Source organism: Macrotis lagotis, chromosome 2 (assembly GCF_037893015.1).
Source record: "Macrotis lagotis isolate mMagLag1 chromosome 2, bilby.v1.9.chrom.fasta, whole genome shotgun sequence".
NCBI classification, from domain to species: domain Eukaryota; kingdom Metazoa; phylum Chordata; class Mammalia; order Peramelemorphia; family Peramelidae; genus Macrotis; species Macrotis lagotis.
The window spans coordinates 308,867,562-308,891,354 of record NC_133659.1 but is presented as its reverse complement, the minus strand read 5'-3'; the positions used below and the strand labels follow the sequence as shown (position 1 = coordinate 308,891,354).

At 35.2% G+C, this 23,793-nt stretch overlaps 1 protein-coding gene across 1 annotated transcript in view; it reads left to right on the top strand.

Annotated features, from left to right (window-relative positions):
• DCN (decorin) overlaps nucleotides 1–23,793 on the top strand; it is a 48,899-nt gene that overhangs the window by 12,136 nt on the left and 12,970 nt on the right. The window contains exons 3-4 of the mRNA XM_074226568.1: nucleotides 14,905–15,017; nucleotides 23,419–23,632. Coding sequence (XP_074082669.1) covers nucleotides 14,905–15,017; nucleotides 23,419–23,632 — 327 coding nt within the window. The remainder of the gene's footprint in view (nucleotides 1–14,904; nucleotides 15,018–23,418; nucleotides 23,633–23,793) is intronic.

Here is a 23,793-nt window from a genome sequence, read left to right as displayed (position 1 = left end):
TGAACCCAAAATTTATCTGTCTCCATCTGTTTTACCATTCTGTTTCTTACTTGTACTGCACAGACTCTTATATAGAAAAAAGGAAGTAGAAATTGGGATGATTGATTCTCTGTGTCTGCAAAAAGAGAGAGAGAGAGAGAGAGAGAGAGAGAGAGAGAGAGAGAGAGAGAGAGAGAGATTTAATAGTGTACAATTCCTTCCAGATGTAACTCTATTATCCCAAGTGGGTTGGTACTTACTGCAATTCTCATTTAGATAATACTCCTCCCCCACCCCACCCCAGTCTTTGCATAGAAGAAATAAGATAATTTTCTTCTTGGAAAAAGATGGTGGAGGGGAAATATGATATAATGAAAAGGATGCCATCCTTTGAGACTGAAAGACGAATGTTCAAGTTTTGTTCTGAAACACATTTTCCATGTGACTCCAGGCAAGACATATAATTTCTTGTGTTCTATTTTTTGACCATAAGTTGAAGAGAATACCCTGTATTTAACTTTTTAGTGTTTTCTTATTTGACCATAAGTTGAAGAGACAATCCATACTCTGAAATAGTGGAAGGACTTTCTTAACTCAGGAGTGCCTAATTCTAATGCAATGCCTAATCCAGTCCCAATCCCTAACCCTATAAAAATGGTATGATTAATTCATTTTTACCAACTTTGAATTATTTGTTTTTAGTAATAGAGATATTGATATTTAAATGCTTTTCCAGTTCAACATTTAAATGCATCTATTGGGTGGGTTTAAAAGATGCATTAGGGATTCACCAAATTTTGAAATCAACTGACTCATAGAAGGAATGAAACCTTGTCATTGGTTTGAATTATTGCAGTCAATTCATCTCTTGTTCCTCCAGCCAAAAATAACATCAGGAAAAGACAACTATAGAAAAAGAAGAAAAAATGTAATAGTATGCCATATTTTATAGATCAATGTTTTTAAAAAGAAAAAAAAACAATTGAAAGAAAATAACTCAAGAATAAATGGACATAAATGGGAAAAAAGAGATTTGAAAAAGGAGACAATTATGAAAAGGGAAGAGTAGAACAGGTTAGTTAGCTTCTTATTGAGTGAAATGGGAAAAAAAAAACTCAAAGATCATTTTGTCTTCATTTTCCTAGTGAAGAAACTTAGACCTCTTTTAAGTGAATTGCCCTAAATGCCACAATTACTAAAGAACAGATCTAGAATTTTCATTCAGATTCTGTGTTTGCAAATTCAGTACTCTTTCCATTATACTAGAGTGTATTGCAGGGAAAAAAAATAATGGCTTATTGAAATCCATTTTTTTGAAATTGTTATTTGGAGCAATAAACTTTCAATATTCAAGATTAGAATATTTGTTCCAAAGGGGAGAAGATAAATATATAAATATAAATGTAAACATAAAAATCTCCTGATCTATCTAAATGCATGTACACACACACACACACACACACACACACACACACACACACATACACACACACACATATATATTTATGATATGGCCCACCATCACAAGTCTAATATATAGTTCATTAAAAATCCATCATTTTGTAGAGCATAATATTTTCCAGTTTCACTGGATGAATTTCAAAAGGAGCTACCCTGTCAGTATGATTATAATATATGGACATTATTCTCTTAGTAATTCCAGGAATAGAGACTAGACATGTAAATTCATTGATTTAGAGATGCCTCCAAATGAGAAAATCCCCTCTACAAATTCAGGATAGCGCCTCTTCTGTAACCTCTAGCTTGGAGGAAATACTATTTTATTTTTTGTTTTTGTTGCTTTTGTTTGCAAGGCAATGGGGTTAAGTGACTTGCCAAGGTCACACAGATGGGCAATTATTAAATGTCTGAAGCCAGATTTGACCTCAGATACTCCTGACTCCAGGGCCAGTGCTCTATCCACTGCACCACCTAGCCACCCCAGGAAATACTATTTTAGTTGAAGTCCTGCACCATTTTTTCTCATGAAAAATACCAAAATATTCACTTTAAAATATAATTTATAAATAAAAAAAATTCTTTCAAACTTCAGAACATATTAAAGGTTTAGATGGTTGGGAACAGTCCAAGTATCAAATTGTTGCCACAATACAGAAAGAGATGTTACTGTAATTTTGGTTCTAGAGAAAGGCAGGATGGAGTTGTGAGTAGAGGGTCTGATTTTAGGGTCAAGATGACCTGGGCTAAATCTGCATTATCTAGAATATTTTGGCTTGTGATGTTGAGTAATTCACTAAATTTCCAATGCCTCAGGAAGCTCTCAAAGGTTTGTTTGAATATTAGGAAATAAATTTTAGAAGTTCCCAGGAGTAGTAATGAAAAACTTACCCTCTGAAAGGAAAAAAAAAACCCTAAAATTTAAAACAAAAATTTAAATTTGTAGGAAAGTTTTGAAACTATATTTAAAACCTGAATGACAAAATCAATTCGCAAAGACATTAAATTATAGACGATTTCAAAATTCCATGGATAGAGGGAGCTTCCATTCTGATGAAATCCTAGGTCTGGATTCTACCCTGTCTCTTCCTCAAAAAAAAAAAACCTAAGAAGACTGGGATCATGCTTAGAAAGGATAATTATGTATTGTCCCAGGGTTTCTAGGTCTAATCTTCAGGAATTCACATTGAATGATAATATCTCAAGATTGATTTTAGAGCAAATACATCAAAGAACACTGTCGGTTTGTATAAATAAATGAATGGGATGTCCAAGAGACATAAGAAATGACAATTTTTCCCACTGTGAATCATTTTAAAAGTGTGTTAACAGGATATGACATGTTTCCTCTTTTTTATTAAAGTTGTTTTAAAGTGTTTTGATGGCTCAGCTCTGTGAGAGTGGCATTGTATCCTGGCTAAACTTCAGAACTACTCTATTGCTTAGTCCAACATAAGTGCTTAATAGCTATGGACTGAATTCAATTCAAGTATTCCAGATGGTATCTTAGAGGTCCTGTAAAGAGAAATGAGATCAAATTGGGATTCCTTCACATAGTTCTGGGATTTAAAACTGTCAGATCAACCCCGGGGCACGGAATAGGCAGGGAGCCTTGAAACTAGAAATAATGAGGTTCATACCTCTCCTCTCTATAATCCTGGGAAACTCAGCTAAACTTTCCTGCTTCTAGACAACTCTCTAAGAGTCTAAGTCTTAGAAACCTACAACAGCAGAAAGTTTTTGCTTAACTGGGAATTTTATTATAACAATGGAATTATAGATGTAATAACTATCCTTCTCTCCTATAGAATGAAAATAAGAGAATAATTGAAGACCTTGAAAGATAAGAAGGTTCCATTTTTGTTTAGAAAGACAGTCGGGTTAAGTGACTTGCCCAGGGTCACACAGCTATTAAGTTTCAAGTGGTTAAGTTTGGATTTGAACTCAGGTCTTCCTGACTCCAGGGCTTCTATCCACTGCACCACTTAGTTGTTCTGAGGTTCTTGATTTTGAGTGAGACTCGGAATGCCATAGAAAGAATTTGGAACAAATGAAAATTTTGGAGAAGGGGAGTGATGTGATCATATAGTTTCAAAAAATATTAATTATTCTAGTAAAAATGTAATAATGATGTTTGCCTTTCAATCTCGAAAAAGAATATGGAATCAGGGCGATGATACCATGATATGCACATGAATTGGATTTGAGTAAGGGGAGGCTGTGCTAAGTCACTAACCTCACTTTCTCTTCCATAACCTTCTAGATCTAGTGGCCAGATATGAACTAGGAAAATTGAAAAGGTCCCTAGGTGTCAGATGCTCAGTATCAAGTGACTTCCCCAAGGTCATATAACCAATAAATGTTAAGTATCTGAGGCCAGATTAAACTTGGATCCTTATGATTCCAGGGCTGTCCTGGTAAAAGCTACATGTGTCTATGTATATGGAGGGATGGAAGAATGGATAGATGGATGGATGGAAGGATGCAAGGATGGATAGAGGGAGGGATAGATGGATGATGGATGGATGGATAAATAGATTAATAAATGAATGGATGGGGTGGCTAGGTGGCACAGTGGATAGAGCACCAGCCCTGGAGTCAGGAGTACCTGAGTTCAAATCCAGCCTCAAACACTTAATAATTACCTAGCTGTGTGGCCTTGGGCAAGCCACTTAACCCCATTGCCATGCAAAAGAAAGAATAAATGAATGGATAAATAAATGAAAAAAAATTATTAAATATTTAGCCTGTTCCTGACATTGTATTAGTATTGTGAACAGAAAAAAGATTAAGAAAGATTTTTTTTTGTCCTTTGATGAATTTATATCTTAATGGGAAAAAACCACACTCAGCCAATTAACAAACATTCATTGAGCACTTAAGAGCCAGGAACTAAGAGCTGAGGATATGGCCAGGAAGTGCTGTAGAGGCCTAATTCTAGTCTAGAAAAAATGAAAATAGCTGACTTTGTTAAAGTTGTCTTAAAATCCATGTTCCAGAGGGAAAGATTAAGGAAGATGACCAAAGTACAGATGGCATAGATTGGAAATGTCCAGGAAATGATATGGAATCCTGAAGAAAGGAGAAAGAGAGAATTTAGGAGGAACATGGGTTGGAATACTACATAACAGGAGGAGGTTGGGTTAGATAACCTCTATAGGGTTTTAATGTTTCATGTTGCTTTTCAGATGTTATCTCATTTGATCCTTACTATCCTCCTGTAAGGGAGATGCTATTATATTCATTTTACAGATTAGGAAACTGAGGCTGAGAAAGCTCCCTTCAAGGCTCAACTCAAGAGTTATCTCTTACATATCTTGCATGTTTGTTTTTCAGTACTTAGCACCCCTGCATCATGGTAGGCTTTTAGACAGATATATTTATTATTTATATTATTAAATCTATAAATTTGTAAGTAGGCTGTTTTCCCTTGTAAAAATATAACCTCTTTGGGACTCAGTACTAGGTTATCTAGTCCAACCCCCTCCTTTAATAGTAGAATCTTTGGTATTCCAACCCATGTTCCTCCTAAACTCTCGCTTTTGTACCTAGAGCATGGTAGATGTTCATCATCGTTTGTTAGAATGGAACAGTGTAGCTTGAGCACCACATTGGAACTTTAGCTCTGTTATGAAAAATCCTTTTTAAAGCCATGGATAAAAATTATCAGAAAGGACTTGAGGGGGTTACGATCTGTGCCAATAGAATTGGAAGTTCTGGGTGGATAGGGATCTGCATTATTAGATTGTATTCTCACTGAGATTAGGAATGTTTTTGCTTCTTTTTATTTCCCAAGTACTTAGCATAGCTCCTGGTCCATAGTAGATGCTTTTGAATATTTTTGATTGTATGGATGACATAAGGATATAAGATTCTGTTTGTAAGTTTAGCCTTATTTGTTCAAAAACCAGATAATTATGGAGTCAGTCCTGCACCAGGCAACACATATAGTGAAAGAGATTTTGGAAATCCTCCTTTGCTATCCTTTTCCAGGTTGAAAGAATCTTACGGCAACTTTGGAAGATTTTCAGGTCGACAAAAACATAAACATACTTAACAGAATGTCTGGAGTATGTCGAGTTTTATTAGGTTAACAATATGTCAATCCACAAACATTTATTAGCTGCCTACTGTGTTCCACAGGTTTTACCAGGCTTTAGCAATATAGAAGTAAAAGACAGCCAGTTGCTGCTCAAAAATAAATGAATTATTCAAATAATTTTAACCTAATTTTCTCCCTTTGGTTTTTGGAGGAAAATAAAACAAATACATAGTAAGGAAGAGAAAAATATGAGTATAAACATACTGATAACAGACAAGGCTTTGGATTGATGTGATATATGGGGTGCCTCATTTTGAGAAACTCAAAGGAATTATGGTTCAAGGACTTCTCATTTCTCAGAAATATGTACCTCATATATCAATTGAAAACTAAATGCATTTTGAATATCCCTATAAAGATAATTTGAAGAATATTTAGATGCATAAAACTCAAAAAGCATCAATTTCATTATTCTCAGTTCAAATTCCAGATGTAGTTGAAGAAAATAAGATTGAACAGCAAGTCCTTGCATAAATCTTGTCATTTGGAAACAAGCCATTGAAAAATGCAAGAAATTTTGAGATGACCTGGCCTTTCTCCACCCTGATGTTCACCAGATTTCTTACAGTTGTTAAAAGAACAAAGCTATTTATCACTGGGACAACCATGAGAAAGAGTAGTTATTTATTAGCCTTCATTTCAGAAAATACTTTTTTTGTTGACAGATTTTTTAAAAAAGAATAAATCTTAAAAAAGAAACTTTAGATGCATTAAAACAATTCAGATTCATTTATATATTTATAGACACACGTATATGTATACTTACATACATTATACACATAGGAATAAATATATACATCACACACAAAGGTACAGGTAGTTTTATATATGTTTAAAAATAATAGTAGAATATTTCGGAAAGTGTTTATCATTCAATCTCTGACATTTTATGAGTGAATTCTTTAAAGTAACCATTTTAGATTTAGAGAATAGCTTAATTAGATTTGTGGATTTACCTTTATGACATTATATAACCTAAAAGTGTTGAAATTCTACAACTGATAAAGTAAGAAAGGACAAGTGTATTCAGAAATTTGCAAAGCCATTAAAAAAATCTAAAAAGCAATTCGATTTATCTATACATTTATTTTACATTGGTTTTAGCCTAGCCTAATCACCAAAACAATCAACCTAAAATAATTTTGAGGTCATTAGATTCTATTATGGTATTGTTTCTGAAATTCTATTACTACTTCTAAGAAGAAAATTGTAGGCTTTTAATTGCCATCTAATTTAATGGACAAAACTATCTCACAGTCACATTTTAAGGATACCTATAAAATTCATTACTTTCAATGTAAATGTCCTAAGGATTTATAATTAGAAGACTTTTTTTAAAAAATTTTATTTCTCTAATAACTTTTTAACTGTAAAACAATAGATTACACAGAAATTAATTATCTGGAAAGTGGATGTACATAATTTGAAATTCCAAGTAAATCAGGCTTCCTTGATAATTGAATCATCAATCACTGACTAAATCATCAGTTTTCCAGGACCATTTCTCTATTAGGCAGAAAAGAAGAATAAAGTTAAATCTCATCCATTAATAAATGAGGAAGGAATGAGAGTCACCAATATAGCAAAGGCATGGATGGCATTTTCCCTCATTTATATATGAGTCTATATATACACATATGTGTGTGTGTGTGTGTATTGATCTATCTATCTATCTATCTATCTATCCATTTGAATGACTCTTCTTTCTCCCAGTCTAACTGTGATGTGGAACATGGAGAAAATTCCTTGAAGAGTAATAACCTTGATGTTTTCTACTACTAAAATAGAGGTGAATTAACTAATCAAGACCTCTGCAGGCTGGTTGCTTCAAAGATTTTATTCCTGTAATTCAGAGTAGTTGTCACATAAGACAATAGTCCTTCATTACATTATGCAACAAGTAAAGTCTCTCTAGTATTGTTACTAATACTTAGCTTAAAAGTATGATCTAAGTTTTTTAATATGACACTATCTTCACTAAAAACAAATCATCAATTCATTGTTAGAAATAGAATTTAACTTAATTTGACCAAGGTTCCACTTAAAAAAATAATTCATGTAGACTTTTAACATTAGAAAGACCAGGTGTGTCACCTGATGCAAAAAATTTTCTTGGTCCTTTAAAATATTTAACAACTCTAATATTTCTAATGAATATTTTGAATAGAATCAATCATTCATAGCAAATTTTTAAAATACATAAATGCAGTAAATATGAAAACCTTTTATTTAAATAACTATAATCAAATTTCCATTTCCTCAAAATCATAGAATCTCAAAAATCCCAGGGTAGAAAGATATTCCCCATGGCAATCTAGTTGAACCTACTTTCATATAGTAATCTGATCTATATTATATTTTTTTCAATACCTATTGTAGTCAGCAAATTGTGGTTATTGAGTCCTTTCAGTTGTGTCTGACTCTTTCTGACCTCATTTGGATTTACTTGGCAAAGATACGGAATGGTTTGTTCTTTTCTTCTCCAAATCACTTTACAGACGAGGAAATGAGGCAAACAGGATTAAGTGACTTTCTCAGGGTCACACAGCTAGTAAGTTTCAAGGTCAAATTTGAACACAGGGCCTCTTGACTCCAGAATTGTTCCTCTATCCACTGTGTCACCTGACTGCCCTTGTTTGACAAATAGTAGGCTCTTAATAAATAACTAATATTAATATAGTACTTTAAGGTTTGCAAACCACTTTCCACATATTGTTTAATTAACAACCTAGGAAGTTGGTGCTACTATCATCATATCACAATTTTACAGAGAAAGAAACTGAGGTTAAGAGACTTGTCCAGAATCACACCACTTGTATGTATCAAAGACAAGACTAGAAGTTCTATTTTCCAGGTTATGTTACATTTTCTATCTATTACACTATATTGTCTCTCCAGTAAACATATATATATATATATATATATAATATATATATATATATATATATATTATATATATATATATATTGCACATTCCATTCTTAAGTTGGGAGATTGGGGAGAATTCAGGGGGAAGAGATCACTGAAGATAATAATGCTCCTAGGAGACTTTCTAAAGAGAAAGCGAATTTAAATGGATTTTGATGGATAGCTAGGATTTGAGCCAATAAAATACAGGGAAAGAGGAGAAGACAATTCAAACAAAAGTTACAATTCAAACAATAAGATTGGGGATAATGATTTTTAAGAAAAATAAGCATAATGCTGTTCTACACAGTTCATGGGTATAGAACTTGGAGGTCATCTTGTACAACTCCTTCTCATTTTACATTTGGAACAATGGAGACCAAGAAAGATTTGCCCAAGTCAAGCAGCTAGAACAAAGGAAAGCCTAGATAGGAACCCTAGTCTGACTCTGAATATTAGGAACTTTCTGCTTCTCCACACTGCTTCTCTACCAACATATAAGTGGGGAACCATGTAGGGATAGTAAAACAAACATTAGCCCAGGAGTTAAAGTTGAACTTTTGTCCTGATTATACTTCTTTCTTCTTAATTTTAATATGAAATTAATCATTTGAGACTTCAAAGAATCTGTAATCTCATTAATGTATGTTCCTCTTCCAACAATATAGATAGGGATCAATCTCATTCTTTTCCTGCCCATGTGCTATTCCAGTCTGCTGGAAACCTGTCTGTAACCTCCCGTGAACCCTTCAAAGGAATTCATCCATTGAGAAAATTATAAACTTTATAATCCACATAATATTCTCATAAATGTACAGAATAAGGAAAATGATCTTACATGACAACCCTAGTATTTCTTTGGGACCAAGAAAAGTAATTAACCACAAGCCAAACAAACAAGCTTCTCTTTTGTGTTCTTTGCCTTTTTTTGAAGTTCACATTGCAGTGTGTTAATTCTCTTCTTTCATTCTCTCTCCCTCTACATTCCTTCCTCTCTATTCATCTTTCTCTTTCCCTCCCCATGTCTTCAATTCTCTATCCTGTAGGTATCTCAAACTCAACATATCCAAACTGAAAGTCACTTTCTTTTTCCTTAAACCTGCCCCTCTCCTAATGTCCAAAGCTCCATGAATGTCAATACCAATCTTTTATTTACCCAATCTAATCCAATCCAGCAAAGAATTATTGAACATTTACTATGTTGTAATGATGTCATAATTGGCATCACCAATTTCAGTCATTCCCTTCTCTAGCTTTTCCCCTGCCACAGCTTCAAAATAATTATCTTAATGCAAAATATTAAATATGATCTTCCACATGATGTCTGAAAAATAAGGAGATACATAAAAATCACTTAGACATGGAGATCCCTAGTGTATTGCATATATCAACCAATCAATCAATTCTCAAGCATTTATTAGATGCCTTCCAAGAGCCAGCCATCTTGTTAACCACTGAGGATACTTGTACAGTGTCCCATGTAATCAATTTTTTTTTCTCAAAGAACTCATAATTTCATGGGAGGTATCCAGAATTAATATAGAGAATAAATAGAAATCAGCACAAAGAAGTTAAACACAAGGATATTTTTATTGAGAAGTTCAGAAGATGCTTCCTATAGAAGATGATAACTGAGTTTTCTTTTTTAATTTTTTCTGAATTTTTTTTTCTTAAAGAAAAAGGGGGGATATCTGCAAGATAGATATGAGGAGGGAGGGCATTGCAGAAAAAAAATTGTAAATGTCCAAAGATGGAGATTGAGTATGATATGCAGAAAAATTTGGTTGGATTACAGATTGCAAGAAGTTAGATAATGTAAAATGAGATAGGAGAGATAGTTTGGGGAAAGTTTGAAGTAAAGGGGAAGATGGAATGGGAGAGTGACATAGTCAGATCTTCCCTTAAGGGAAGTAGTTTACCTGGAGGATGAACTGGAAAGGGAAGAGAGACTTAAGAAAGGGAGATCAATGAGTAATCTCTGGTTATAATTTGGACAAGAGGTGATGAGAACCTGACCCAGGTGGCTATGGGAAAAGAGACAAGGGTCATATGGGAGAGATGCTATGGAATGCAGTTCAGTAGGCAGTGAACCAGATGAAGATGTGAAGGAAGCAGATCCAGACTTGGAGAGCAAGCTAAGAAATGCGGAAGGACACAGGAAAAAACTGGCCAACCAAAAATGCTGGGTCCTTTCAAATCTCTCTTCAAGAGTTAACTACTAGGGGCGGCTAGGTGGCGTACTGGATAAAGCACCAGCCTTGCAGTCAGGAGTACCTGGGTTCAAATCCGGTCTCAGACACTTAATAATGACCTAGCTGTGTGGCCTTGGGCAAGCCACTTAACCCCATTTGCCTTGCAAAAACCTAAAAAAAAAGGAGTTAACTACTACATGAAGCCTTTGCTCGTCCTCCAAACTTATAGTGTCACCCAAAAACCATATTAAAAATAGTTTGTACATATACTTAGCTATATATGGATGCAGATAAAACATGTTCAAATGTAGACATACAAGCATACACACCTACATACTAACATATATCTCAGCTAGATGAATAGAGAACTGGACCTGGAGCTAGTTAGAAAGACCTGAATTCAAATCTGGCCTCAAACACTTAGTATCTGTGTGTGAGAGCCTGAGCAAGTCACTTAAACCTCTTTGTTTCAGTTTTTTATCTGTTAAATAAGTTAGAGAAGGAAATGGCAAAGCACTCCAGTATTTTGGCCAAGTAAAGTCTGAAGCATAGAATGACTGAAGGATATACACATTATATATATATTATATATATATATATATATATATATATAATATATATAATATGTATATATGTATATACGTACATATAGATAGACAGATAGAGATAGATAGAAATAGATAACAAGCATAGGTACTTACATATGAATTGGTACATCTAATATAAATATAAATATATATATATGTATATACACACACACAGAGAGAGAGAGAGAGAGAGAGAGAGAGAGAGAGAGAGAGAGAGATGTTAGCCCTTCTTTAGACTGTAAGTTCCTTGAAGGCAGGGGAAGTTTCTTTTCTGTCTTTGAATCCTCACTATCTAACACAATTGTTGAAATTTAATAAATGTTTTTGGTTGATTGTATTGGGGATGGGTAATAGGAAATAAGCCTAGAATGGTATGTTGGAAGAAGACAGTAGAAGCAGACATTGGTCAGCCTTAAATGTAAGGCTATGGAATTTTTATCTTATTTATGACTTATATGAATAATTTATATTTTATTCTATAGGCAATAGGAAACCACTGAAAATATTTGAGAAGTGCATTTATAATTTCATATCTTTATATATTAATCAGGTGAATGAGCGAAAATACTGCTATTTGGTAATATTTTGCTGATCTATCAAATGAGGGCATTGTTTTCAATCGTTTCTTTCATGAGTCTATAAATTAGAGGTAATCGATCTGTAGCTGGATGAGAGATAGAATCTCCCAACATCTTTACTTGCCCTAGAACCATGTGATATATCACAAGGAATGCTTGCCAACACTGCTAAGATTAACTGCTTCCTTGGACAGCTAAAATCTACAAGGTCTCTGGCAACATTCATCTTGATAATGTACCAGTCAGCACTGTAGGTCTGCCATGAAGTTCATCAGGGAAAGGAACTGGGTGAACTCCAGTAAATAGGATCTATCCTCTGTTGCCCACATTCTAAATTCAATCTTTTTTCATGATTTTGCTGACGGTGAGATTCTTCCCAAGCTATGAAGTGTGGAAATGCATGAATCTCATCCCAAGTAGCTTCCTGTTGAACACAAATTCAGGAATGTTACCATAATGATCTTTGTTGCATAGCCAGATATACTGAGCTTTAACATCCTTCTAACCTCATGTTTCACCTGGAGTTTCATTTTTCCAGTTTGATCGGAATCCAATGTTAAGTCAGACATTGAAGTTAACTCGGATGCATAGAAAGAAACTCCATTAAAAATGAAGACATTGGAAAGACATTACAAGAAACAAAGACATGAAAGTATTTGCCTAAATTCCCTCCTTTCAAGGAAAGACATATTGCCCTCTTTGTGTACTTTCTGTTCAAGTATCTAATTAGCAAAAATTTGGCAGAAGTTTCTACTTCCCAAATGGCATGCAATTAGTAAATTATCATTTCCTAAAATGGCAACCATTGCTATTACAAACCTCAATTGAATTCGAGCTTTCAAGACTGACTACTTTAGTGATTTTCTACCAGTTGTTGAAAATGTTGTGTTCATTATTTCTCCATGAATGGTTTCTGTAAGTTATCTTAAGGGAAAATATTCCTGTTGTCAGTCACATCATTTTTTCTTTTTAAATGTTTCCTGACTGAGAAAGACATTGACTATTGATATGGGACTAAGAACAACTTTGAATAAAATGATCAGATTAGTGAAGACTTGTAAACAAAGCTTAGGGGGAAAAAAACTGAGACTTAGATGATTAAAGGGTGAAAAGGGGGTTCTTTAGCCTAAGCCCATCTCAATTAAGCAGTATTAAAGAGGTAATTTTCTCAGTCTTTTGATGTACAGTAGTAGTAGTTAGCTATAGAATGACCATGTTTGTTAAACATTCAAACATTCAAATTAAGTGTTTTAACTACTCTAAGTCTGAAGAACTGGAATGATAACCTTGTAAAGTGACTGGTTAAAGGGAATGGAAAAGAATATTATCATTCCAATGAAATATTCTTCTTTTTTTCTTCAAAATGCATTTGGATTTTTTAAATTATTTATTTAAGGCAATGGGGTTAAGTGACTTGCCCAAGGTCACACAGTTAGGCAATTATTAAGTGTCTGAGGCTGCATTTGAATTTGGTAACTCCTGACTCCAGGGCCAGTGCTCTATCCACTACACCACCCAACTGCCCCAGCCAAAATGCATTTGTTGAATGAATGAATGAATCCATGTGTGGAAGAATGAACAATGAAATGTACTTAAAGGTGATAAGGCAGTTATGTGTACTTCCAAAAATTGATCTGTAATTTTATTAGAATGGTGGAATGCTACGAAAGCTATATCTGCTAATTAATTAATCAATTGGTAATAAGCATTTACTAAGTGCCCTCTATGGACTAGTCATCAAAGGATACAGTCGCTGGTGTTCCTGAGCTTCTTTCTACACTTATACAATTCACCAATTCATTGGTAATTGATTGTCTTGGGAAGCTGCCTGAAGAACTAAGAGTCTGTGATGTGTTCATGGTCACAGAGATAATATGGATCAGAAGTACAACTTGAATTGGTGTCTTCCTACTGTAAGACTAGTTCTGTTTATTCCCCCATGCTGTCTTTCATTTTACACATGGCTGAAATTAATTGTAGAATGGAGTCAAAATTATCAGTTCATGTTTCTGTTGAATAAAAATATGACAATATAGGGTAAATTACTACAGGAAAGCTGGATAAAATAGTTTATAGCCCTTTTCCTAGCTATTAAATTAATTGCTATGTCACCATACAATCATTCCAAATATGGTTCATTCCCATTGATCCTGTAGATTGTGAATTTTTTGACCTTTGTAGACCATTCAATAACCATTGCTAAAATCCATAAACAAGTCCTCCTGTTCCCCAGTCAAACGACCAGAAAGAAAGATGAGAACAATCAGCATGATCCAACAGCTTTGCATGATCATTTTGTTTCCATGACTTCATTTTAGCTACATAATAACTATTCAGAAAATGGTCCCAAGGAGAGACTTAGGTTGAGACTATCCAATGCTCCTTTGGCATATGAAACAAAAATGAAAAGATTTCTCTTCCAGAAACTTGTGAGAATGGTTCACTTCATTTATTCCAGGGTAAGACTTTGTTTGACATATTCACCTTGGAAAAAATTCTTTATCTTTAAAACTGATGATCCGGATATTGTAAAAATTTTCTTATGGGAGTGTTCAGCAAAGAAATGGAAATCTTGACATTTTACTCATACAGATAGCCTTATCAAATAAAAGCATTTAAAACAAAATAAACAACGAAGGGGAAAAAGTGATGATAAATGTACTCTCTAGGGAAACATAGATTTGTTCATCATGCAAGAGATCTGACTTCTGGGAAGGAAGATCCAGCTCAGTTTATCATTAAATGAAGAAAAAGAATGCTGAGTTTTAGTGGAAACAGATAAAGCTCATATTTTTTAAGCCATTTTAAAGGGTTTTTTTGGCAAGGCAAATGGGGTTAAGTGGCTTACCCAAGCCACACGGCTAGATAATTATTAAATGTCTGAGGCTAGATTTGAACTGACTCCAGGGCCGGTGCTCTATCCACTATGCCACTTAGCTGCCCCATTTTTTAATCCATTTTCCAAGTAAATCCCTGAAGAAGAAAGGGAGGTTTCTGGGAAAACACATTTTTGTAATATGAAAAGACGTTTTTCTTTTGAAATCACAATTTGTGATTAGGTAGTCTTTTGTACTGACCACTTACCTTGCTGTTCTTCACAGGCCTGGAATCAGTTCCAAAAGACCTTCCTCCAGATACATCTCTGTTGGATTTACAGAACAACAAAATTACTGAAATAAAAGATGGGGATTTTAAGAACCTGAAGGATCTCCATGTAAGTAAATAAAGCACACACACACACACACACACACACACACACACACACACACAAACACAAATTCATCTGAACCCAAAGTTGCCCCAAAGTCAAAGTAAAATAACATAATGTGATTAAAACATAAAAACCTAATTCTTTCCTCTACTAATTTCAATAAATTTTCTGTCTCTCTTTTTCTATCTCTATCTCTGTCTCTGTCTTTTTTCTCTCTGTCTCTCTTTGTCTATGTGTTTGTCTCTTTGTCTCTCTCTCTCTCTCTCTCTCTCTCTCTCTCTCTCTCTCTCTCTCTCTCTCTCTCTCTCTCCCTCCCTCCCTCTCCATTCCTTCCTCTATCTCTCTTTTTCTAGTTCAGGATTTTGCTCTATCATAATCTTCCTAGTTTTAGGATGGGTATAATTATTTCACATTTTGCAAAATGGCACAAGGAACATGATTCCAAAGTCAGTCTTAGAGTCAAAAACTCCTGGTTGTAAGTCCTGCCTCTGATACATTCTGGCAATATGACCTTAGACAAAGTAATTTCAGGAAATCCTTCAAGACTAGAACATGGAACGAGTTGCCTGCATGTTCTGAATAGGCAGCTTGCTAACTGAGAGATCTTAACACACACATCTCTCTCCCTTCCTTTCAAAAGAAAGTGAAGACTGAAAATGTTTTAGAAATGATCAGATTAATCTTCCTTTTGTATATTTTTTCTTTTGACACGGTTAATGACAAAATTTCAATGATGCAGGGACCATTGTAAAATTCATCATACCTCATGCAAGTCCCGGCTTTATATTTCCAAGGTTAATTGCTTGTTGAGGAGCTTGCTGACTATTTTAAAGCCTTGGAAGTGAATTTGCTGACTCTGGCATCTTATCATCTAATGAAAGATAAGAAATACAAATTCTCTTTCATAGACTGAGCACTTTAATTTGGGGAAGGATTTGGGAAAGAAAGGATAAGGTGTTGGACAAAGAGATATTAGAACCAGAAGAATTGGGATCTTGGATTTCAGTTCTGATACTACTGATAAGGTCTTGGACAAGGAATTTCTCTCTGGATTGCAGTCTTCTTATCTGTAAGAAGAATGTTGGATGAGATGACCTTTAAGAATCCTTCCAGCCCCAAATCTATGATCCTGTGACAATCTTAATCTTTTGCTGTTCCCTCTACAAATGTGGCTCTTCCCCAAGGTTCGGTTTTTGGCACTCTCTTTTTCTTTATGCATCACAAATATTTTGAAAGAAATATTAAATCTTTGTAACATGGAAATTTTATTTCAGGGCTCTTTCTCCCAATACTATGTTAAATACCTATATGGATACGACTTGGACATATAATTTCATTAATATAGGGAATTCTTGGGTGAGCAAACTCCCTCAGTCCAAAGAGGTTGAACCCCCATTTTGAAGCTTTTATTCTCAGAGAGTTTTCTAGGACACTGAGAGGTTAAGAAGACCTACCCAGAGTCATACTGCCTGTATATAACAGAAATGAATTTTGAATAGAGGTATTCCGGAACCTATTCTTTATGTACTGTGCTATTCTGCTTCTCTAAAAGACTATAATGAAATAAACCCCTAACACATTGGTGTCATTTAAATGCCCTTCCCATTCTGACCTCAGACTATTGTAGTTGCTGTGGATGATGATGATATGTTTGTGACCCTATTAGGGTTTTCTTGGCAAATATCCTGGAGTGGTTCACCATTTCCTTCTCCTGTTTGTTTTATAGACAAGGAAGCTGAGGCAAACAAGGATAACTGACTTACATAAGGTCATACAGCTAGGAAGGGTCTGAGGCCATATTTAAATTCAGGTCTTCCTGACTCTAGGCCCATTTCCCTACCAAATAACTACCCTCTCTCCACAAACTACTATTTTTAATTTAATCTCCTATGACACCTCAAGCTGAATCCATTATTCCTCCAATCTTAATTTCTAGTCCCCAAATATATCTTGTACTTTTTCTATATCTTTCTTCATATCATTCCCCCATTTAAAATACCTTCTTCATGGTTTTGCAGATCAAAATTTACCCAGCTAAATTTCAAGGTCAACTGAAGTCCCATATAATGGGTAAAGACTTTTCTAATCATCCCAGGTCACAATGATTTTGCCGTCCAATAAATCCCAATAGGATTTAGAACATTGAATTGTATGTCTTTTCCTTTCTCTTTGAATTATGTCCCTAAATAAATAAGGTACTTCCTTTCTAACTCGTATTTTTTCTACAGCTTGCTTAAATATTGAGAGTGATATTCAATAAACACTTGTTGATTACAACTTTGTAACAACAAAAGAAGCTTTTATTTTTTTAAAGTTTCTCAGAATGTTTATTTCTCATCTCAAGGATCCAATTATGTTCTCCATGGGAATCTTTCCCGGACATTCAGCTGAGACCTATAACTCTTGTTTATTTGTCTAGTGGAAGTCACAAAGAGCTTAGGTAATTTAAATCAATCGATAATTGCCCCATACTTCATTCTAGAATTGAATTACAACCTCATTCTGTCTTTAAACTAGGTTTCTAACAAGAATCAGGATTGGGTAGCAGTCACATTTTTGGAAGGGAATTATACTTAATGAGCTCTAATTTCCATTCCAGTTATATATTTATGGTCTTATGAAATTGAAACTTGTGGTCAATCTTAAAGAATAGACCCATCGTTATCCAATAAATTTTCATTTAATTGTTGAAAAAGCATTTGCTAGGCAACAACTATTTGGTAGGCACTGGGAATTCAAAAAATTAATAAGTTCTAAACTCAATTGTCCTAGAATTAACTGGAAGGGTCCTTGGAGATCCCAGAGACTGACCACCTCTTTTTTACAGATGAAGAGAGTCACAAAGGAATAAAGTAACTTGAAAAAGATCACACATCTAGTAAATGCTTAAATCAGAATTTAAAACCAAATCTTTCTGACTCATACTATCTCTAGGCCATTGAAGAATCAATGAACCCAAGGAGGGAAATGCAAGAAGTCTGTTGTCCAATCATTTCAGTCATATCCAATTGACATCTGTTTGGTGCTGCAATAAGAAACCTATGTTTAAATTCGATCTCTGATATTTGCTGTCTCATGACTGCACAAAGCACTTAACCTATATGGGTCCCTTTTTTGTCTTTTACAAAATGAATTAGATAGAATGTTCCCCTTCTAGCTTCAAATCTATGGCCTTATGATCCCATACACTCTTTAAGTGTTGGAGATCAGAAGATAAAAAAAAAATAGTCCTTGTCTAAAAGAAACTTTTGGGAGTAAAGTGGTGTAGTGGATAAAATGGGGACTGAAGTCAGGAAGACCTGAATTCAAATCTGACCTCAGAAACTTCTGAGCTCTGTGATCCTGGTCAAGTGCCTCAGTCTTCTCATTTGGAAAATTAGCTGGGGAAGGAGATGGCAAAATACTGCAGTATTTTTGCCAAGAAAATTTCAAATACCATTATGAAGAGTCAGACTCATCTGAAAGTATTGAATAATAACCACAATGATGGGTTCATACATTTAAAACTTATTATGTCATTCTTTTCATAAAAACTACTTTTTATTATTAAGGGTCCTGTATTATTGGAAGAGCATGAGATTTAGGAATTAATCAAGTCACATAATAAAGTCTTTGTTCCCTCCAATAAAAAAATTAAAAAAAAATCAAACCAGATGAGCTCTGAGGTCTCCTCTAGTTCTCAATCAATGCTTCTATGGTCTCATGAGTCAAGACACTTGAGTTCGAACTTTGCCTTCCCACTTACTGGCTTTGGTTGGATTACTTAGCCTCTTAGTCTAGTTCCTTTGTCCATGATTTTGGCTTACTTTACAAAAGCACCAGTGTAGGTTATGAAGCGTAGTTTAGAAGGGTTATGATGTAGCTGGTTAACAGGATGACCATTGATGGCATTGACATAAAATTTAGAGATGACACAAAGCTGTGAGGGATAACTAACAAAGATCCTGGGTGACAAGAGGCAGGATTGAAAAGGAATCTGGGCAGGCAAGAGCAATGAGGCTGAATCTAATAAGGACACTTAATAAGGATGATTGTATTAAGTCATCCTTGGATATGAAAAAAGAAATAACTACAACTTTACAGATGCATGACAAGAAAGGCATGGTTAGACAGAGGTTCTGGAAAATATCAGCAGTTTTTCATGATATAAACTTTATCTGAGATGACAAGACCCCCCAAATCAACAACGATACCAACAAATGAATGTGATCTTGGACTTTATCAAAAAAGGACAAACTTCCAGGAATAAGGAGGTGAAAGTGCCACTGTATTCTGTCCTCAGACTTTTTCTGTGATCAGTTCTGAGTATGTCATCAGAAGAGGATGACCAGGAAGGTCATCAATGAGTTGGAAAGGACTTTAGGGAGTCATCAATTCAGTCATTTCTTTTTACCTTTGAGGAAACTGAGGCCCATAGAAGTGAAGAAACTTGTCCATGGTAAAAAAAGTTAGCAAATATGTACAGCAGAATTACATCTCATATTTTCCTGACTTCCAACTAGATCATCTTACATGCTAGTGGTAAGGGACATATTATCTCTGTCACATGAGGATTGATTGAAAAAAAAACTACATTTGTCGCAAAGAAGAGAAAACTGAGAAGAGAACTGAATAACCCTCTACAAGGATTTAAAAGGATGATGTGGTCAAGGATCAAACTTGTTTGTTTGACTTCAAATGGCAGACCTAAAAGCAGTGAATGGAAATTAGAAGAGGTTAATTCAGAGGAGTAGAAGGAGGAAGAAATGGATGATGAGGAGGAGGAGGAGGAGAGAAAGAAGAGGAAGAGGAAGAAGGAGGAGGAGGAGGAGGAGAAGTAGAAGAAGGAGAAGGAAGGAAAAAGAAATTCTTTACAACTAAAACTCACTACAAGGAAAGGCCTTCCTTGAAAGATGGAGTCTTTCACGTCGAAGGTCTCTAAGTCATCTGGTGCTGAAATTTTTCTCTTTTGTCCCAGAGCTGAATTTGTTATTCAAATTTGGGCCAAAATATGAATTTCAAAAGGATCAGTTATAGTTGCTGTTTGTTAGTTTCTGAACCTAAAACAACTTCATTACAAATAAAACTTGCAGAAAACATGTCTTTTTCCTCAACATAACATGCTCCTTCACCAAGAGCTAAGTGGAGCTTGGGAAACATCATCTCAGATATATTATAATGAAGATTCCATTTGTAAATGCTTTGAACTTGACCATTTCTGTTTCATCCAACTCTGTGATTCTGTAAGTCACTTAAGTGAATTGGCAGCTCACCTCTGTCACTTATGGGTTGTGTAACGTTGTATGAATCACTTAACCTCCTTGAATCTCATATTCCTCCCCTATAATGGGGAAACAATTGAAAATACTAATGTTTTTCCTCCCCACCTAAGTATAATGGAAAGATATTTTTTGTTTTGCAAACTCTTAATTATTATAAGAGAGAGAAGCTATAGATAAACTTGCCTCCCTTTGAGATCGCATTAAAAGAACTAAGAAAATAGGATTTTTTTTCCTATTCTAAAGTTCTATATAATGGAGCAAACACTGAATTTGATGCCAGGAGACCTTGAATTATGATTTTTACCACCCTTATGACTTTAGTTAAAATACTTTAATCAGCTTTGTACCTCAATTTCTATTCTGTAATAGAAGGATATTAGACCCAAAGACCTCTGAGGACTTTTCTTTTCCTAAATCTGTGATCCCAGCAATGCAGAAATCCTGAAAAACATTTTATATTTTCTCTAGGTTTCTTGCTATGGCAAGTTTCTAATGGGTGGAAAATGCCCATACCCTAATACCATGTTGTTATGTTTAAGTATAATTTGAATAATTTGTTTAAATTGCATACATCCAATTTTATAATATGAGGGTTATTCCACTTGGTTGCTGTTCTCTTTAAAGTGGAAGTCTCTAATGACATGTCTTTTTGTTTCCAAGCATGCTTTCAAATAGTTTTTTGTTAGTTTTTAGCAGCTATCATTTCTGTGATCTATCCTTTTTTCTTGGTTCATCAAAGTTTCTATCAGAAAAAGGGGACAGTTTTGACCATTCATAAAGTGAGAAGGAATTCTTTCATTCTTGAACTCTTCTATTCCTAGTGACTACACACATGTGTTCCATAGTTTCACTGCAAAAAACAAAATTTAAACAGATGTAAAAATAAACCCAACTGAGACCTAGTTTAAAAAAATAATTTGATGAAAATAGCATGTTCTATGTCTTCTAGTAAATGGACTAATATGTAATCCATTGAAAGCATGTTCATTTGGCGTCGTTATTGTTTAATATTTAGAACTGAAATCCAATCTAATCCAGTCAAAGCCAACCCAATCTGATGAATAATAAATTTATTTGTTGATTTATTTCAAATATATTTTCCTCAAGGAACTGTACTAGGTAAGGAAGACTAAGGAAAATATAGTCATTGATTCTAATAGGTTTACAGAATATTAAGCATGGAGTTTTGGCATATAGACAGGCCAGCATAGGAAGGACAGGGTTCTAAGAACTAATGTGAACAGGAAAGACTTTTATTAGGAGAATACACAAGTTGAGCCAGAAGTCCAATATTCTAAGTGCTTCAGTTGAGAAGGGATCATATTCTAGTTATGGAGAAAGGCAACAGAACTAGGTGAGAGAAAAGTCTGGGAGATAGATAGTTGGCCAGTTTGGCTGGAAAATAGAATTTTATTAAGGGATGTTATATTCATTAAGCCTCTAAAGATATGCTGAAACAAGACCTTTTTGAGTTACAAATTCTAAAGTGAGGAGTCTTGTATCTTGCCCAAAAGAGGAGGAGCCCGTTGATGGTTTGACAAAGATGCTAGCATGTCATGCTTTAGATAGACTAACTACCTTTTCAACTAGAAGGAAATGAACCAGAAGTTTCTGATCCTTACGGAGTTTATAATCTGATTTAAGGATGGTGGTATTCAGAAGGGAATTTCATGGATTCAAAAGTAAGGAGTTGTTTGTACTCTAGAGAGCCCAATACCCTTACTTTATAGGTGAAGGAACTGAGGCCCAGGAAAAGTTCAGTGAATTGTGCAAGGTAACAAGTGATGGAAACAAGATTATGATGAGTGTGATAAAGGGAAGGAATTATCTAGAAAATTGCTCTAAGAGAGTTGAGCATTTGACTCCTACCTCTGTCAGTACCAGTGTAGTTTGGGAGCAAGTCACTTAATCAATGTAGGCCTCTGTTTTCTCATTTGTAAAATGAGGTAAGAATCTACCTGTATGTGTAGAGGGAAGGAATTCATGATCCTTAAGCTCCTTTGTGACTCTAGATAATATAATCTGTTCATAACTTAATGGGTCAAGGAAAGAACAAAACAGAATGACTATACAGAGTAATCTTAAAAATGAGTATGAATGGCAGTGGTAAGATAGTGGAGTCAAGAGTACTGAGTTCATATCCCAATTCTGATCCTGAATTAGTCATTTCACTTTCATGGGTCGATTCTTCATCAGTAAAATGAAGATGACCATTGATTTGGCTTGTAATCCGCACACTTAAGGAAGGGTCTTAATTGTGACCCTTGCATTTGCTAGTGGAATGAATTTTGGTTATTTCATTTTCTTTTGAGGCCCTGAGTTTTCTGAGATGGTGATGTATAGTGGTTAGTTGTGGGATGTGGAATATGAAAACATGGGCTAAAAAGCTGCCACAGATTTTTATTAGCTATATGACCTTCCAACCTCCCTCCCTCCTTCCCTCCTTTCCTCCCTCCCTCCCTCCCTCCCTCCCTCCCTCCCTCCCTCCCTTCCTTCCTTCCTTCCTTCCTTCCATGCTTCTTTCCAAGACTTGTGATTTCATCAGGAAAGGAGTTCACAGTAAGAAATTCCTCTACCAAATGCAGGTTGGCATTCACTGGGCTCATTCTCACTTTAGAGATTTACACAGAGGGTGATGAAAAGTAAAACCACTTGCCCAGGTCATGGAGTCAGTATTTGCGAGAATCAAGACTTTAACTGAACTTTTCCTGAGTCTTAGGACAATTTATATAATGCTGATTCTTGCCTAGGCAGCTAGGTAGCACAGTGGATAGTGTCCTGGCCCTGGAGTCAAGAGAACCTGAGTTCAAATCCGACCTTAGACACTTTACTTCCTAACTGTGTGACCCTGGGCAAGTCATTTAACTCAGTTTGCCTCTGTTTCCTCATCTGTAAAATAACCTGGAGAAGGAAATAGCAAACACCTCCAATTTCTCTGTCAAGAAAACCCCAATGAATCATGGAGAGTAAGATACAACTGAAATGGCTCAACAGCAATAATAGCAAACTCTTCCCTGGTATATATTGATACAGGCACTTAACAAATGTTTGTTGAATTGAACTGAATGAGATGTACAGCATTTCTGCTCAATCTGGGAGATGGTACTGGATTGGTTTTTTCTTGCTTTTCTTTCTTTATACAGGCTTTAATTCTGGTTAATAATAAAATCAGTAAAATCAGCGCTGGGGCCTTTACTCATCTGGGAAAACTAGAGAGACTGTATTTGTCCAAGAATCAGTTGAAGGAGCTGCCCATCAACATGCCCAAGAGCCTCCAGGAACTGCGGGCCCATGAGAATGAGATCTCCAAGCTGAAACCTTCTGTCTTCAACGGGCTCAACCAGATGATCGTCATAGGTATGGGAGGCACAGATCCTGTAACCTAGATTCTTAGGGGCCTCAACGGCCTCAAGTGAGAAATGGTTAGGGTGGTGGAAAGTGGGTACACAAGAGAAAATAGACTAGGAGCTTGGTTTAATACTAGCGAGTTGGACCTGAAGTCAAAGCACCTGAGTTTT